We start from the raw sequence: 17,609 nt of genomic DNA on the forward strand, positions 1-17,609 counted from the left end.
CGACAACACGAGGTGAGCTCCTCGTATCCAGTGTGCGGTCCTTGGTCCCACCCAGCCAGCATTGCAGCCCAGCGGTGAGAATTTCTCCATCTACAGCGCTTGCCAGCGACAACGGTCCTCCGGCAGCTTGTCTACATCAGCACCTGCCAGCGCCAACAGCTCGTGATGACCACCACCGCTCCACATTAAGGACTCTGCCAGGCTATCTCTTTCCCACCATCTGGGACCGCCGCACAGAGGATCCAGTGCGCCTTACTATCCAGGCACTGCCACAACAATATCTGTTTACAGTGCGGACTGCCCGAGTTGTTACATAAGACCGGTAACATATTTAAATTGCTACAAACTGTCTAGCATTATAAAAAACAATAAACAACCTATAAGGGGTGACCCCCTTATGGGGACAACCCTCACTACAACCCTCCCTATAAAATAATTACTTTATTTGGTATTAGTTAAATATATGACCCCAAAATAGATAAAATCTGCAGCGGTAGGGGAATATTTATGGTCAGGTGTAAAGGAATTCAGTAGCCTCGCAACCCTTGACAAAGGTGATTCGTCACCGAAACGTCGGGGAGGCCTACGGTCTAAGTTTTAGTTAGCGTGGTACAGGGGAATTCTAGTAATAAAGGAGTGAGGGATAGCTGTGCACCAGTGGACACTGGAATTACCAGTGGCCCACAGAGTAGAATCAAATAAATGCGCAGCTGCCCCGAACACCCCCTAGTGTGTGAATTCCTTTACACCTGACCATAAATATTCCCCTACCACTGCAGATTTTAACTATTTTGGGGTCATATATTTTAACTAATACCAAATAAAGTAATTATTTTATAGGGAGGGTTCTAGTGAGGGTTGTCCCCATAAGGGGGTCACCCGTTATAGGTTGTTTATTGCCAATTTTGCCCTGAACACTCTCAGGGACATTTTTTGAGTATTGGCATTATAAAAAAGACACATTCTGCATATATGTATTTGAATGTGGTAGCCAGCCACCTACATAGCGTATTATTTTAGCCTCGTACGTGGCTTGCTTTGTGCAATAGTTATCTGCTTATCTAGAATAGGCATTTCCTTGTTGCACATAAGAAACTACTATTCATGCCAGTGGTATAATTATACACATATTCTTGTATGCATTAATATCAATTGCCTGTATCTTATGTGTTCTCCACACAGGGCCCTGTGAGGAGTAACCTTTTACATTGTAATTTTAATAAATTTAATATATTATTATTGAAGCACGACCCAATATTATTTTTTCTATAATTATAAACCCAAATTTAGTATATTTATACTCACCTAGAAGGTCCGGGCAAAAGTATTTGTTTCTAATTTACAAATCTATTTAACTTTCCGGAGCCAGTTGATATATAAAAAAAAAGGTTTTTGCCTGAAATACCCCTTTAAAGTGGTCTTCCCAGCTGCTGCAACATTTTAGAGTATGCAGTGGGTTATTTCAAAGTGTATCAACTCAGTGGGCACCTATAGTTTGCAGTCACATGTCAGTGAAGAAGTGTAATAGAGCTCCAGGATGTATGCAGGCTTATTAACTTGATTTGCACTATGTGCTATACCTACATGTATATGTAAGTTAATCATAGTAAATCATAGTACACTGTAATGAGGGGGCCTGTCTCTGTTTCATGATGGAGTAATCTTCTGATGGACCTTTGTGGCACATTACTTCTGATGGACCTTTGTGGCACATTACTTATGATGGACCTTTGTGGCACATTACTTCTGTTGGACCTTTGTGGCACATTACTTCTGAGTGACCTTTGTGGCACATTACTTATGATGGACCTTTGTGGCACATTACTTCTGATGGACCTTTGTGGCACATTACTTCTGATGGACCTTTGTGGCACATTACTTCTGATGCACCTTTGTGGCCCATTACTTCTGATGGACCTTTGTGGCCAATTACTTCTGATGGACCTTTGTAGCCCATTACTTTTGCAGAGCTGGGCTTGGATCCTCTGTTATTCTGGTAGACCAGTCTGAACCTGCAATGAGCTGATAAGTATGCATCAATATCAGCTATTAAATAAAAAAGTAACTAAATGCATAGTGAATGATATCAACAGAGAAGATGCTTGGAAATGAAGTATATGAAAACTCTGCAATGCATTTATATATAGACTGCCAAGTCATTTACTCTATACCATTCAAATGGTTTTCATCAACTACTGTACACAGTATGTTTTTCATAGCAATTTTGTAGAGACGTTTAGATCCATTACTCTACTTTATTGATAATTCTAGATGGGATAAGTCCTGATAGCGTGCCAATAATGTTCTACTGCTCATTGTATGTTCTCTGCTCCAGATAAGCCAAATTGTTTCAAGCAAATCGAGTTTCATCTCTGGAATGTGTCTGGATGGGATTGAGAATCCACAAGGAATTGCAAGTGATTAAACAATGTCAGACAGGCAGTCCTAAGAGCTGCATCATTAGATGTTGATTTAGAACGTAATGTAATGGCACTAATAATTAATGCAAATGAGACTGTTCCCAGTCCATGCACATCACCACTCCAGTTCCGCATGGCATTACGAGGTGCTTCTTACAGCTCCTGAGCACCAAAACTGGTTGACATATCTGGATCTTTTATTAAAAACGAATAAAAATGGTGGCTAATTTACTAACTTGCCTCAATGATGACGTACTTGCACTGTTTAGCCTCAAAACTGATAAAGAATAACAACCTATAAAAGTACAAAACACGAACAAAATGCTTCATTATAATGTGTTATTGATTGGCAAGCTTACTTAAATAAAAGCTCCCCCTCCCCATAATAGGTATAATTTACAATCGCTTCAGCGACCTGGCACTGTGCTGTATATGTGTTACACAAGCCTACTGAAAGGGCGAGGGGTCTATTTTATAACATTTACTGGGAAGGAATGAGAAATCTGATTGCAGCTTTTCTAGAGTGGAGGGAGTAAATACAGAGGGGGTGTAACACGCAGTTGTTGGTTTAGTTTAGAAAGGCCATTCAAGTGTGTAAGCAGAAAATAATGTGCTTCATAGCACAAATCTAAGCATCATGTCTACTAAAACACAGTCTGGTAACTGTCAGCTCCAGTCCGGCTGATGACAGTGCAAGCGGAGTGGCCAGTTGTGTATAGCGTCTCTATTATAGAATATTCTGCATACTCAGGATCTCCTAAATGAAAGGAAATATGACAAAAGTTTTAGCCCTCAGAGCTGATAACATCCCTTTATGGAAGGCAGAGAGTGAGCTGTATTCACAGCTTGTGTAAACTGCATGGCAATAAAAAATGCCCTCTGCTATGACACCTGCCCTGGAGACCTGGACTTCATGTAACATGCTTAGAGTCCTTTTCCTGCCTTCCTCTCATGTCTGAGTGAATGCTCTAGTGTCCAATGTGGCATAGGGCCCACCTCCAGTCTACTTGCCATAATGGTATCTGAAACATTAACCCCTTAACGACAATGGGTGTAAATGTACATCATGGTGCCGTGGTACCCAATGCACCATGATGTACATTTACGCTCCGCCATGACCGCGAGCACCGGACCGGTGTTTGCTTCATGAGCGACAGGTCCCGGCTGCTATCAGCAGCCAGGGACCCGCCGCTAAAGGCGGACATCCGTGATTGCGCAGATGTCCGCCATTAACCCCTCAGATGCCGTGATTAATACAGATCACGGCATCTGTGGCAGTGCAGTACTTTAAATGGGTGATCGGATCGCCCACAGTGCTGCCGCAGGGATCCGATAATCCATAATGACGGACGGAGGTCCCCTCACCTGCCTCTGTCCATTTCCAGGGGTCTTCTGCTCTGGTCTGAGATCGAGCAGACCAGAGCAGAAGATCACCAATAACACTGATCAGTGCCATGCCCTATGCATAGCACTGAACAGTATTAGCAATCAAATGATTGCTATAAATAGTCCCCTAAGGGGACTATTAAAGTGTTAAAAAAAAGTACAAAATGTAAAAGATAAAAAGTTAAAATGTGAAAAATCCCCTCCCCCAATTAAAACGTAAACCACCCGTTTTTCCCATTTCACCCCCAAAAAGTGTAAAAAAAATAATTAATAAACATATTTGGTATCAACGTGTGCGTAAAAGTCTGAACTATCAAAATATATTGTTAATTATCCTGTACGGTGAACGGCGTAAATGTAAAAAAAAAAAAAAAAATGTCGAAAATTGCAGCATTTTTGTCACATTTCATTCCAAACTTGTTTTTATAAAAAATGTATAAAAAGTTAAACCCAAGCAAAAGTGGTACTGATAAAAACTACAGATCACAGTGCAAAAAATGAGCACCCATACCGCCCCATATACGGAAAAATGAAAAAGTTATAGGTGGTCAAATAGAGCAATTTCAACATACTCATTTTGTTAAAATAGTTTGAGATTTTAGAAAAGCATATATCATGGGTATTATTTTCATCGTATTAACCCACAGACTAAAGAAAACATGTCATTTTTACCATAAAGTGTACACTGTGAAAACAAAACCTTCCAAAATTTGCTTAATTGTGGTTTTCCTTTCAATTTCCCCACATAAATAATATTTTTTGGGTTGCGCCAAACATTTTATGGTAAAATAAGTGATGTCATTACAAAGTAAAATTGGTGACGCAAAATTAAGCCCTTATATGGGTCTGTGGATGGAGATATAAAAGAGTTATGATTTTTAGAAGGCAAGGAGGAAAATATGAAAATGCAAAAATAAAATTGGCCTGGTCCTTAAGGGGTTAAAGTAAATTTTTCTTGATCAAGCAGGTTTAATGACTGGTACACTGGGTATGGTTACACACCTCTCTCTGCCCCCAGTATAGTTTTGTCAGCCATGTTTTAGGGCTCAAAACCGCAGACTTATGTTAGGTTTCTTTATTCATTATACAGACTACTGAAGTTTAGTTATACATGTTGAAATGCCATAAAGTGGGGTATTGAAATGTATTCTGACACACTACAATGTTTTACCACTTGTAATAAAGATTATACGTTCAATGCAATTGCCATTTCATTAAAGCACCCTTTCATTCTTTTGGGCTCTAGATGCACATGTCTCCTACCTCTACTTTCAAGAAGTAGATACCATTGTTGGTCATATTGGATTTTATAAGGAAGGGTTCTTCTCCAGGTTGAAGTTGTGATTTCAACCTCCTACATTTTTTTTGTTGTTTTTACTGGGCAGTCTTACGTGTGAATCCAGCATTTTTTGGGAGACAGTAAGCCTGTAGAGTCTGTGTCTGGGTTGCTAGCTGCACTTCTTCTCCTCACTCATCCCCCGTTACCCTTCTTCTCTCTACAGACTTGTATGATCCTTGTAAATGGATATCACTACAACTAAAAACCTACAAATATAATGGGGAGGGCTGGCATTTTCTTTCCATTGGTGTGTCCGAGAAATCTTAGTCGTATGTGTGACCCATACACAAGAGATAAGGAGGTATTTACAGAAAACGGGGTAGACCAGTTCTCAGGAACCAAATAATTGAATAATTAAAATAAATGCAAAAATGTGTCCCCTAAATTGTGTGTGAACTTAACCTTACACTACTTTCTGATCTTGCCCCTGTACATTGGTTCTTGTGGGGGTGGTATGGTGTTTGTTGAGGGTTGGAACACACATTGCAAGTTGTGTACATCCAGCTGCAGTAATTTGAGGAGCCAATTATAGAGACCTCATTTGTACCTATATCGACACGTCTTCTCAATGCATGTTTACAATTTTCATTTTGCACACAGAAATGACAAAACACGTATAATCTGTGACGGCCCAGGCTATAGCTTTAGTGTTCCTTGTTCTAAGGGTCTCATTTTTCTGTGTTGCGTATTATCATCTAACAGAGTGTCATTTCAAAAGTCATGATGCTTTTTTTTGGTCAAAATTTGTATGCTGAGTTATTATGCCTTTTAAGGAGAGCTGCCCAGTTTAATCAAATGCTTTGTGAATCAGCGATAGCATAAAACCATGTCCTTCCCTCTGTTCTCGGCTCCTTCAAAGAAATGCAAGATGAAGGCAGTGTTATGGATACAGCCAACTGATTAGACTGGTAAAGATGGCTGCCACCCAGTGGTCAAAGTGAACAGAGACAGCAACTAAGCTTTGCAATATTCGTGAAAAAAAATTATATATAAATATATATATATATATATATATATATTTCATAACATGTCTCAAGGTTGTTCCTGAATATAACACAGTAAAATGAAAATGCTAATGCAAGAATCCCTATAGCAAATCAGAATTTTATATTGCTTACGCTGTATCGATAGCACATTAAATTATAATACATTATCTTTTATTTTCTATGTTAAAACGTTACCTTTCAGATATGAGACAGTTTGATGCTGACCTATTGTAAAGCTGACCTATTATAAAGGACAGGGCTACTCATATGAAATCAGCTGCAATATTTTATACATACAAGCTGGCATGACATGTGACAGGTGCCGGGGTTTGTAGAGAATACAACTACATCATATAATAGGGAGGGAACGTAATGTGCTCAAACACTGCAACTCCTTCGCTCTGCTAGCAAAGATTAAGTCTGTTCCAAATATAAATGATTTTGGCACACCAAGAGAACTAGGCATCCTAATGCCTGTAAGCCATCTTGAGAAGATTCACGGCCACTTAAACTGGCACTGCTCTCCAAATCCAGCTGTTACAATGTGCAATTGTCAGGATTTTTTCCCCCAGTGCAATCCTTTGCATAAGTAATAATAATTTTAGAGCTAGGTCAAAGGGAGGACAGGTTAAGATGAGTAAGGAAATCTGTCAGACTTAAATCCAGCACACTAGGCTAACCTATAATACAGGTAGGTATTAGGGCTGAATCCTAAACCTGTTACAATATTCCCATTCAGTGCACTAGAATGCTCGCTATTATCTCTTATTATTGTGGAGATTCAGAAGAAGCTGTATTATGGAGGATTTCGATTTTCAGAACCCAAATTGTAATGTTGGAATCTTTACTTCATAGAAAAGAAAAAACAGATTGACCTACTTTAAAGGAGTCCTATAATCTGAACATCTGAATATTTTCTTTTTATTCAAAGGAGTTCTTCAGGATTAGAAAAACAGGGCTTTTTTTCCCCCCGAAACAGGATCATACCTGACCATAGGCCGCATCTTATATTTGCAGTCTTGCACCATTGAATTTATTGGGATGAAAAAAAGATGGACAGATGTGGCCATGTGTTTTTTTGTTTTTTTTTTGGAATATATGAGTCTGTACAACGCTCACCCTGTCAACCATTACAGACATATGAACAAAAAAGTAAGAGGATAAACAGCCAATTGTGAATGCTTCCTTTCTGTACACCATGGGATGGGAAGGGAGTGGTGGTGGGCAACAACAATGGGCCAACTGGTCCAAACAATCACTTTTTTACTATTATGACTCTACATAGAATACAACATGGTTTCACATACATGCTTATTATGGCTAGCATGTTCTTTAAGATTTACATGATTTCTAACACAGTCTGTCTCCATGAGCTGCATAAATTAATTTCTATGTATGCAGCTCATAAATGTCCCATCCATGAAGGGCTTTATGAATATGGTATGTACAGTAAAGAACAAGCTCCCCATGCAACATAAGCATGCAACATGAAGCTCCCCATGATGCCTATATCTCATCTAAAGCATTAAACAGTATTATTGTTTAGTAAAATTAATACTAAATGGTCATATTAAGAAACCCAATAAATGATGGATAAGGAGGCATCAATACAACCTGCTTGGTAACAAAAACAACATAACTACCGGTACATATTTAGCTCTAGAACAATGCTTAAATGATGTTGTCCCCCCAAATAAAATATTTCATCTCAACAGATGGGAATGTCTTTAGGGATTAATAGGAATTATGCAACCTACATAATGCTAGAAATTTGTATCTGTACCCTGTCCTCTGATAGGGAAGATGTCATCAGTTTTGGCCTGATTATCATACCTGCCTGCCCCGATCTTCTGTCAGAGAACTCTGCCTACCCTAACCTAGACCTAACTGATTATGTTAACTGTCTTCTGCTTCGGTGCCTTGCATGGAAATCATCAGCTGTTGTTAAAGGGAACTACTCTGAGGGTAACACCCTGGAGGGTATCTGCAGTGAAGTCTATAGCCCTGTATATGAATGAAAGCATAAAGACCTGGGAATACCTCAGACTTTGCTCCACAGCCCTCGTGCGCATGCGCTGTGCTAGAGGCATGGAGCGAGCGTAGGCGCATGGAAGTTTCAGCCGGCAGGAGTCAGCGCTAGCGGAGGGAGCGAGCGCTTACTCTGGTAAGTCACACCAGGCTGCGCGCATCCAGGATATCAGTGGCGCATGTGCTAAGGACCTCTGTCTCTCTAGCAGCAGTGCAAGCGGTGACGTAGGGAGGTATCTTACTGTTGCTGACTGCCATCCAACCATGATTTCTGCATGAATAAAGCAGCAAGAATTGCAGCCAAAGGTATTGCTGCATTACATGTGTTCACAAGTGTAAACTCATGCGGGTAGTCTGGGGGTAAAACACTGGGTACAGTTGCGCTTTAACTTCCAAAGAAGTTACCAGCTAACAGACCCCCCCCCCCCCCCACTGATGGTATCTTCTGACTTCTAAAGTGTGTCTTTTCAATGTTAACTTAATTTACAGCAAGTGAGAACTTCCAATAGAAGGTCACTGTGGATTGCTGATTTTTATGGAGAAAGGCCACTGAAATGCTATCATGGCTAGCAATGGAGTATTGTCAAAGAGAAACAACCTGAGCTTGTGAGATTAAATTAAAATCTCTAATATTCTCTTTTCAGTATTACCAACAATAATATCCATATTTAGACATAAGTGGCAAAGAAATTCTACTTGAAACTTTAATTCCATGTATTTCAATATGTCTAACTGTGTTATATAGGTGGATGAATTTTACACATGGATAATAGCAGTAAACATACAGTATTACTTGGACTCCATTACCTCTCCCCGGTTTCAATGCATCCACTCTTACACAACACAACATAAAGCACACTGCTTTGTGACTTAGTACAGCTTGACCTGACAACTTGTGAGTCAGTCGTATTTGACCTAGAGAATATGAGCATCTCTAGAAACTATCATAGCGAGAGATATCTAAATGATTTAAATAACACAAAATATTTCATATAGAAGAGCACATGATAAATAAAAGTAGCTTCACAATAAACAGCATAGAAACGTAGAAGATTGCCGGCAGAAAAAGACCACCTGGTCATTCTAGTCTGCCCTTTTGTTATTTTCTTTTTCTTTTGATCTTAGGACGTAAGAGAATAAAAGTTCCCAGTAAGAGAATGTAAACATGCCTGGGATAGACATATAGCATATCTATCCAAAGATAAAAAGAACAAGGAAATTATATAAGGGCAAACTATGTGGACCAATGTTCCTTTTCTGCTGACAATCCTATATGTTTCTACTGAATGTTGTTTATTGAATCTGCCTTGATTTAGGCCTGGATGTGGATGACACATTATTAAATTTGAGAAAATATGGCTGTGAAAAAGGTAAAGAAAAAAGGTATTTTTTTATATTTAATTTTACTTTATAAAAAATTACAAATAATACAAGGTACAATCAAAATCAACATATGAAAAAAGGTATTTTTAATATATATATATATATATATATATATATATATATATACTTAATGAAAGTCTATGGTAGAGATGAGCGAACTTACAGTAAATTTGATTCGTTACGAACTTCTCAGCTCGGCGGTTGCTGACTTTTCCTGCATAAATTAGTTCAGCTTTCCGGTGCTCCGGTGGGCTGGAAAAGGTGGATACAGTCCTAAGAAAGAGTCTCCTAGGACTGTATCCACCTTTTCCAGCCCACGGGAGCACCTGAAAGCTTTACTAATTTATGCAGGAAAAGTCAGCAACCGCCGAGCCGAGAAGTTCGTGACAAATCGAATTTACTGTAAGTTCGCTCATCTCTAGTCTATGGAAAAGAGGTCTCACACATTGTGTAAAAAAAACTGCTGTGATTCCAACTTTCAAATTACAGCCATTGTTTAAAACAGTATGTGCACTGAGACCAGTTTTCTTTAAAAATGTTATTTAGTATATTACTACATTAATAATATAGCCCTTTTTATATCTATATCATGAGTTTTTCCATATGAAATATTTTGGCACAATGTTATCTAATACATTCACATATGTCCCTTGCTCCGTGTAACAGCAAATATATATATTACAAATTTTTTTAAAATTTTTTAAGTACATTTAAAAAGTAATATAAAGTATTATGTCATAGAAACTTAAAATTATTTTATACAGCAATTTAACAAACTTTATATCCTATATAATCAATTAAGACAAATGATTTAACTGATGACTAAACTGACAGCTAACTACAGCCCTAGGGATTGTTTGAGGGATGCTCCCACTTGTATTATTCTTGCTGAAGAGCCACTTTTGTTACACATATGAATCCCTTGATTTCACCATCCAACCCCAACTCCTACCTCCCACCTAGTGCCTTGTGCACCAATCATTCATTCTCAATTCGCAGTTCAAATTTGCCTTGAGATACTAGAGGGTTTATTAATTCACTGAGAGATCAGGTTAGATGCTGTTGAAGGAATTGAGAAGGAAAAGTGAGAAGGTAGAGGAAGAAGAAGGTGCAGAAAGATAGAGACACAGACAAAGTGTTTGTAAGCTCTAGTAAGTGGTTCATAGTCGTATCCCAGATATTAATTTACCTTCAGAAGTAAAGACATTATACAACAGAATTTAGCAGTGTAGCTAATTAATCCAGAAAAAAGGTAACCCATAACTGGAGAAATACTTTTTTTTTCCTCGAATAAGTTTTTGTTATACTATTATAATGCAATGCTTGTTAAAAGAACAGTGCCTGGTTAAATCTACATTATTCCCATATCTAACAAAATCTTATTTTTATACAAGTAAGGGCTTATAGGGTGAATATGTTATAGAAAAACAAGGTTCTATTTATGCAATAGTCTACTGGAGAAGACAGTAGGACATGAAGGCAATCACTGCCTTGTTTGTTTGGAATTTAACATAATATAGATGATCAAAATGGTCCAGTTTTGTAAGCAAAGATTGTGAAATGAATAAATATCAGAAAAAATGATCTCCCTGAGGCTTATCTAGTACAAAATATCTGATATATTTATTAGTCTATGGGATTGGGATGCAAAAATTGCAGTGGAGTGGGTTAATCCTATAAAATGCTGTTATGTTGAGTTGTTTTTTTGCTTGGATCAGTGGGTCCCTGAGCATTTCCAGAGCCCTTCCATACTTGATTGACATGAGATATTTGTGATGCATATACAAAATAAACAAGCACAAGATACTTCTGGAGGTAGCTTGTAAGATTCGGTACAGGGCAGTCTGCTTGACAGGCAGCAGTAAGCTGCTATATTTGTTATTCAGAGACAGATGCTTCTGTGTCACTTCAACGACCTTGCTGCTTATGACTAAGAGAAACTTTTCTAATTGAAGATTCATCTAGGTATGATGTTTACGGTTTCTGCATACATCTGTTATGTCATTTAATAGAATACAGACACAGGCTTGGACTTTAGCCTAGTAAATTGACCAAGTCGGCTAACCCAGGTCTTAAGAAGTCTAGTTCTATCCCTGGAACTTCCATATATTAATAACAGCTGTAGCCTTCTATCAACAGGCGACTATGGTAATTAAAACAGCACAGAGGAAAAGATGGCTTGCAGCACAATTAATTCACTCAAAAATAATAACAATAATTCATTGTAATGTACACCAGATGTCTGATACACCTGTTCGTTCCGCTAATGTTGGATGATCATTTTGAATGGCGGTGAGGCTTGCTAAGCCAAAAGTCTAACCATTGCTACTTGTCCTTAAAAGAGTAATACAACTGCGCTCTGTCTGGAGGTAAAGTTTCCTTATTATCAAAAACATAAATCTAAATATTGTCAACGTACAAAATGCTACACAAATTTTCATTTGCAGTATAGTGTAAAATCAGAACTCATTTATTTAGAAATGTCGTTATCTTGTTCTTCACATAGTTGTCTAAAATTGGAAAAAAGGTCTGTTTTATTTTTTCCAGAAACAACACCACTCCATAGGAGGAGCTGGTAGTACAGCTTTGCCCCGTTCACTTGACTTAAAGGAAACTATTATTCAATCCCATGGAAAAAAGTGATTTTGATTCAAATTTATCAAACTTGAAGGAGGTTGTCCTGTTAAAGAGAACCTGACCGCTAATTCACCCACACTAAACCCTAGGTATGCTGGGTTATAGTGCCAGTGAAGAGCTGTAAAATGAGAGGTTACTCACTGAAATCTGTTAGTTAGGTGCTGCATTATGTTTGTAAATAGTTTTATTCCTAATGCGCTCCAGCGAGCATTGGAGGCGGGGAGCCGTCTTGCCGAGTTCTCCTGTCTCCTCCATATTCCCCGGTCATGCCCCTTTATTATTGTTATGCTAACAAAGGCCATGGATGATCGCACAAAGAGCGGCCTTCATTAGCATCATAATAATTGCAAGCATAATACAGCAACTAACCAATGGACTTCAGTGGGAAACCCCTCATCTTACAGCTCTTCACCAGCATTATAACCCAGTTTACTGGGTTTAGTGGGAGTGAACTAGCTGTCAGATTTTCTTTAAAGAATCCCCCTTCATAATATCTAAAAATGCTTATAAAGGCATAAGAAAGGATGCTTGAAACCAGACCTCCATACTATTAGCCAAAGAAAAGAAACAATAAACAGGGTTTGTTTTACTGTAATCATAGAGACACATACGTCTCCATAGGAGCTGCATACACAAAATTATAATTCAATGTTAAACAAGAATATTGCCTAATTTATTTCAATTAGATGCATTGCAACAATATAAACATGGCCTTAGGGTCCGTTCACACGAGTGGACCCACAGCATATTTTTCGCTGCAGATCCGTCACTGAAGGACCCTTGCATGGTGGCTTTACATGTGCCTGCTCGGAGAGGAAATGCTCCACTACGAGCAGACACACTGCTGTTTGTGAGTCGCAGTGCGCATGCGCAGCATACTCGCACATCGTGCCAGCTCTCGACCTAGCTCATGGAGCAGGGGGAGCTCCCGCGATGTGTGTGAGTACACTGCGCATGTGCGGCAACTCGCACATTGCAGTGTGTCCACTCGTAGCGGCATATTGACGCTCCAAGCCCGGACATTTAAAGCCACCATGCAGCGGTCCTTCAGCGGCAGATCTGCAGTGTAAAATACGTTGTGGGTCCGCTCGTGTGAACGTACCCATAATGTGCATCTGTCGCATACATTCACCGCATACACTCACCCTCATAGCCCAGAAGGGATTAGTGCTCCCATGCCAAACATACTTTTTTATGCAATCAAAGTTTATGTCATGTCCCACAGTATCAAAGAGACATGACCATGGGTCCACTGTGCCCCTTGGCTGCAACGTCTCTGTGCACTGTGTCATGCCACTTTGACTGACACACAGTGTTCCCCTTTGTGTATTGTCCGTGCATGTGCAGTAAGTCTTTCAGCCTGGGAGAAACAATGTTTGTGTGTGTCATAATGCCAGTCCTCATTGGCGGTGCATGTGCAGACATAACACGCTGGCTGCTGTCGGCAGCCGAGCCCTGTGTGGCAACCAAAAAGGCATAATGTAGTGAAATGACACTGTGGAATACTGCATAAACATTTTAGTGGGAAAAAAAACCACAAGATTACATAAAAAAAAGTATGTTTGCCATGAGGATGTTAACCCCTCCTAAGCTATAGTGGTAGTTATATGTGGCGGATTTATGTGACAGATGCACTTTTGGCACACAATGATTTCTTAGTGAAAACTTAGTGGCACACATAAACACAGTACAGAATGTAATATAGAATATAGTATTATATGATAATAGTGAATATTTATATTACAAACATAAAACATACATATTTGTTTTTATTAAACAATCCCAGTATTTTAAATTGAGACAGTTCTGACCTTCATAGGTAGAGCGGAAACCTTGAGCACTGACTGCGTAGTCCGACACCATCCACAGAGTGAGGCGATTTCCACTACTCACAATTGGAGCTGGAAGATGAAAACCCGTTAACCTACAAAATAAAATAAGACAAAGATTGAACATTGAAGCCATGAACAGCAGAAAGAATTGTAAATTCATTGCTAGCATATAAACCAAATTTTATGGCAGATTTCCCACCTGTCCATTCAGTTTTATTAATACTATAAACCATCATATAACCAGCTTACTTATAATATTAAGATTATTTTAAGCAAAATACCTTCTCATTTTCTATATTATATTACAGAATTAAAGTACAGAATTAAAGTAAGAGTCCGGTTAAGTTTGCACATATGGTACATGTACTTCAAAGGAGTAGATGCACATATTAACATATTAATCCCTGTATTTTATTGCCCACAGCAACAATCACAGCTCAGCTTTATTCCATAAACTGCTCTGTTAAAGGGGTATTCCAGCATTATACATCTTATCCCCTATCCAAAGGCTAAGGAATTAGATGTATGATCGCAGGGGTCCCGCCGATGGGACCCCCACAATCTCAGTGCAGCCCATGGCATTTTATGGCAGGCGTTGCCTCTGAGATCTAGATGTGACGTCAAGGCCACGCCTCTCCTTAATGTCACGCCACACCCCCTCCATTCATGTCTATGAGAGGGGGTGTGGTGGCAAAACATTATCGTAAGCATTATACAGTCTTCCCCTAGTGCATTCTAGTGCCATTTTTTCCCTGCAGTTTTGGCTGCAGTAGGAAGATTTCCTGCCATGACCCCCTCCCCTAGGCAATGGTATAGTTTTTTGTCAAAAGTCCTATTCAATTGTATGGAACTTCTGGGACTTTTCAACATCCTACTGACTGTCAGGTAGGCAGCTGCATAGAATAGTTAGTGCAGGGATGCAAGTTCGTAATATGAATTTGGAATATGAGGATGGGGTATGAGGATTGGATGTGAGGATGAGATATGAGGACGGGATATTAGATTGGGATTTAAGGATGGCATATGAGGATGGGAGATGAGATTGGGATAGGATGTCGGGATATGAGGATAGGGTATGAAGAAGAGATATGAGGACAGGATATTAGATCAGGATATGAGGACTGAAAATTAGGATGGGATATTAGATTGGGATATGAGGAAGGGAAATGAGGTTGGGATAGAGCAATGGGATATGAGGATGGGACATGAGGATGAGAGCATTTCCGGTGGAAAACTTTTTTTTTATGAACTGGTGCCAGAAAGTTAAACAGATTTGTAAATTACTTCTTTTAAAAAATCTTAATCCTTTTAGTACTTTTTAGCAGCTGTTTGCGTTGTCCACAGTGCTCTCTGCTGACACTTCTGTCCGTGTCAGGAACTGTCCAGAGCAGCATAGGTTTGCTATGGGGATTTTCTCCTGCTCTGGACAGTTCCTGATACGTGCATCAGGTGTCAGCAGAGAGCACTGTGGACAACACAAAAAATAAATTAAAAAAAATAAAGCTGCCAACAAGTATTCTTTTCCTCTCTTACGAAGTTTAGGTAGGAAGACCAGGCAACACCAGGTACTCAGATATTAATCAAAAAATTTAGGGAGAATATAGTAATGCTATTGTGTCATATATGCTAACTATAAGAGGTAGTAGATTACAGGCATAAATTATTTCAAACTCCCACCTGATCTATTCACTTTTTAAGAAAGTGGTGAGTGAGATGCAAACATGCTAAAAATACATACATATATATTTTTATTTATTGTGCTTCATGCTTTTATTTCGCAATTTATTTATTTAATCTTACTGTTGTAAAATGCGGATTCTTTTCATACAATTTAATGTATAGAGCTGAAAAGGGGCAATCGGCCATAAAAAAAAAAAAATACACAAGGGGATCTCAAGGTCTCATCCTGAATGGCCAGATAGAGTTTTAAGTGACAGAAAACTCAATGTATTCATTGCAGGAAAGAAAGGGACGTTAAAATTGAATTTCACTCTCCCTCACGGCCGCCAATATCTAAAAAGACAGAAAAGCTGCCATAAAATACTTTTGTATAGCATGCAGTACATGTTTCTGGCTGCCATCCTGGCTGCTTGTATATTATCTTTGTGAGCAGCAGAAGAGTGCGGGAACGGGTATGTGTATGACACTTTTTTTTAAGCTGAGATCACTTAACCTCACCAATAATTACAGAAAGGATTAGAAAGCAGGAGAAACAAATCCTCAGGGATGTGCAAAACTGTCTCAAATGGCTGTGATTGAATTATGTACAGCACGGGTAAAATCTGCATTCACAATCTGTCATCTGCAAGGGTTCTGTGATCCAAGGAGAGCTGAAAGTTTCTTGATATTGTTGTCTGACAGTGGCAGCTATCAATGTGACAGAGCTGGATAATGCATTGTAATGCTAATTCTTTTCCTTCAAGGTTCTGAAACTGGAAATCGCCAGAATGTCCTCATTTAAATACATGGCGGGCATGCGCAGTGCAGCTGACTATATCTACAGAACTAGCCACACAGGGCTTATCAAGAAAACCATCTCGATATCCGTAAGAATTATAGCTCTAGGTACTTTGTAGCTTTCAGATCTTGAATGCTTCTATCCCTACTGCATATTTGTTGTTAGATGTTTAAATTATTTCCTTTTGTCATGTAACAGCTGTAGCTCTGATAAAGAAACTGAACTTAAAGCTCCAGGTCCCTTGTGCAAAAGCTGTAACAGGGCCTCCCACCAACCACGTACCATTTATAATACTGGTATACAGTGGCAGTGGCTCCTTTGGGTACAATTGCTTCCTCTACATCCTATTCTGCTACACATCAGCCTGGTATTTAGATATACTCTACAGTATTTTACAGTCAAATGATGGCAACCAAGATTATTACCATGTCCCTACAAGTAATAAAGAACTAAATACCTCAAAAACCCAATTACATTTGGATGTTTAGTTATAGAGCTAGGTACACATTTTATTCCAGCATGATCTATATTACGTGTTGTTACGCCGAGCGCTCCGGGTCCCCGCTCCTCCCCGGAGCGCTCGCTACACTCCTCTCACTGCAGCGCTCCGGTCGGTTCCACGGACCCGGGGCGCTGCGATACCGCCTCTGGCCGGGATGCGATTCGCGATGCGGGTAGCGCCCGCTCGCGATGCGCACCCCGGCTCCCGTACCTGACTCGCTCTCCGTCAGTTCTGTCCCGGCGCGCGCGGCCCCGCTCCCTAGGGCGCGCGCGCGCCGGGTCTTTGCGATTTAAAGGGCCACTGCGCCGCTGATTGGCGCAGTGGTTCCAATTAGTGTTTACACCTGTGCACTTCCCTATATCACCTCACTTCCCCTTCACTCCCTCGCCGGATCTTGTTGCCTTAGTGCCAGTGAAAGCGTTCCTTGTGTGTTCCTTGCCTGTGATTCCAGACCTTCTGCCGTTGCCCCTGACTACGATCCTTGCTGCCTGCCCCGACCTTCTGCTACGTCCGACCTTGCTTTTGCCTTCTCCCTTGTACCGCGCCTATCTTCAGCAGCCAGAGAGGTGAGCCGTTGCTAGTGGATACGACCTGGTCACTACCGCCGCAGCAAGACCATCCCGCTTTGCGGCGGGCTC

General features: G+C 39.8%; 1 protein-coding gene across 2 annotated transcripts in view; it reads right to left on the reverse strand.

The window, feature by feature from the left end:
• The window catches only part of CSMD2 (CUB and Sushi multiple domains 2), a 1,018,208-nt gene that overhangs the window by 718,587 nt on the left and 282,012 nt on the right, over positions 1 to 17,609 (reverse strand). For both annotated transcript variants that reach the window (XM_056557006.1, XM_056557007.1), the window contains exon 3: positions 13,991 to 14,103. In XM_056557006.1, the coding sequence (XP_056412981.1) occupies positions 13,991 to 14,103 (113 nt within the window). The remainder of the gene's footprint in view (positions 1 to 13,990; positions 14,104 to 17,609) is intronic.

The sequence above is a fragment of the Hyla sarda genome, chromosome 2 (assembly GCF_029499605.1).
Source record: "Hyla sarda isolate aHylSar1 chromosome 2, aHylSar1.hap1, whole genome shotgun sequence".
Classification (NCBI taxonomy): domain Eukaryota; kingdom Metazoa; phylum Chordata; class Amphibia; order Anura; family Hylidae; genus Hyla; species Hyla sarda.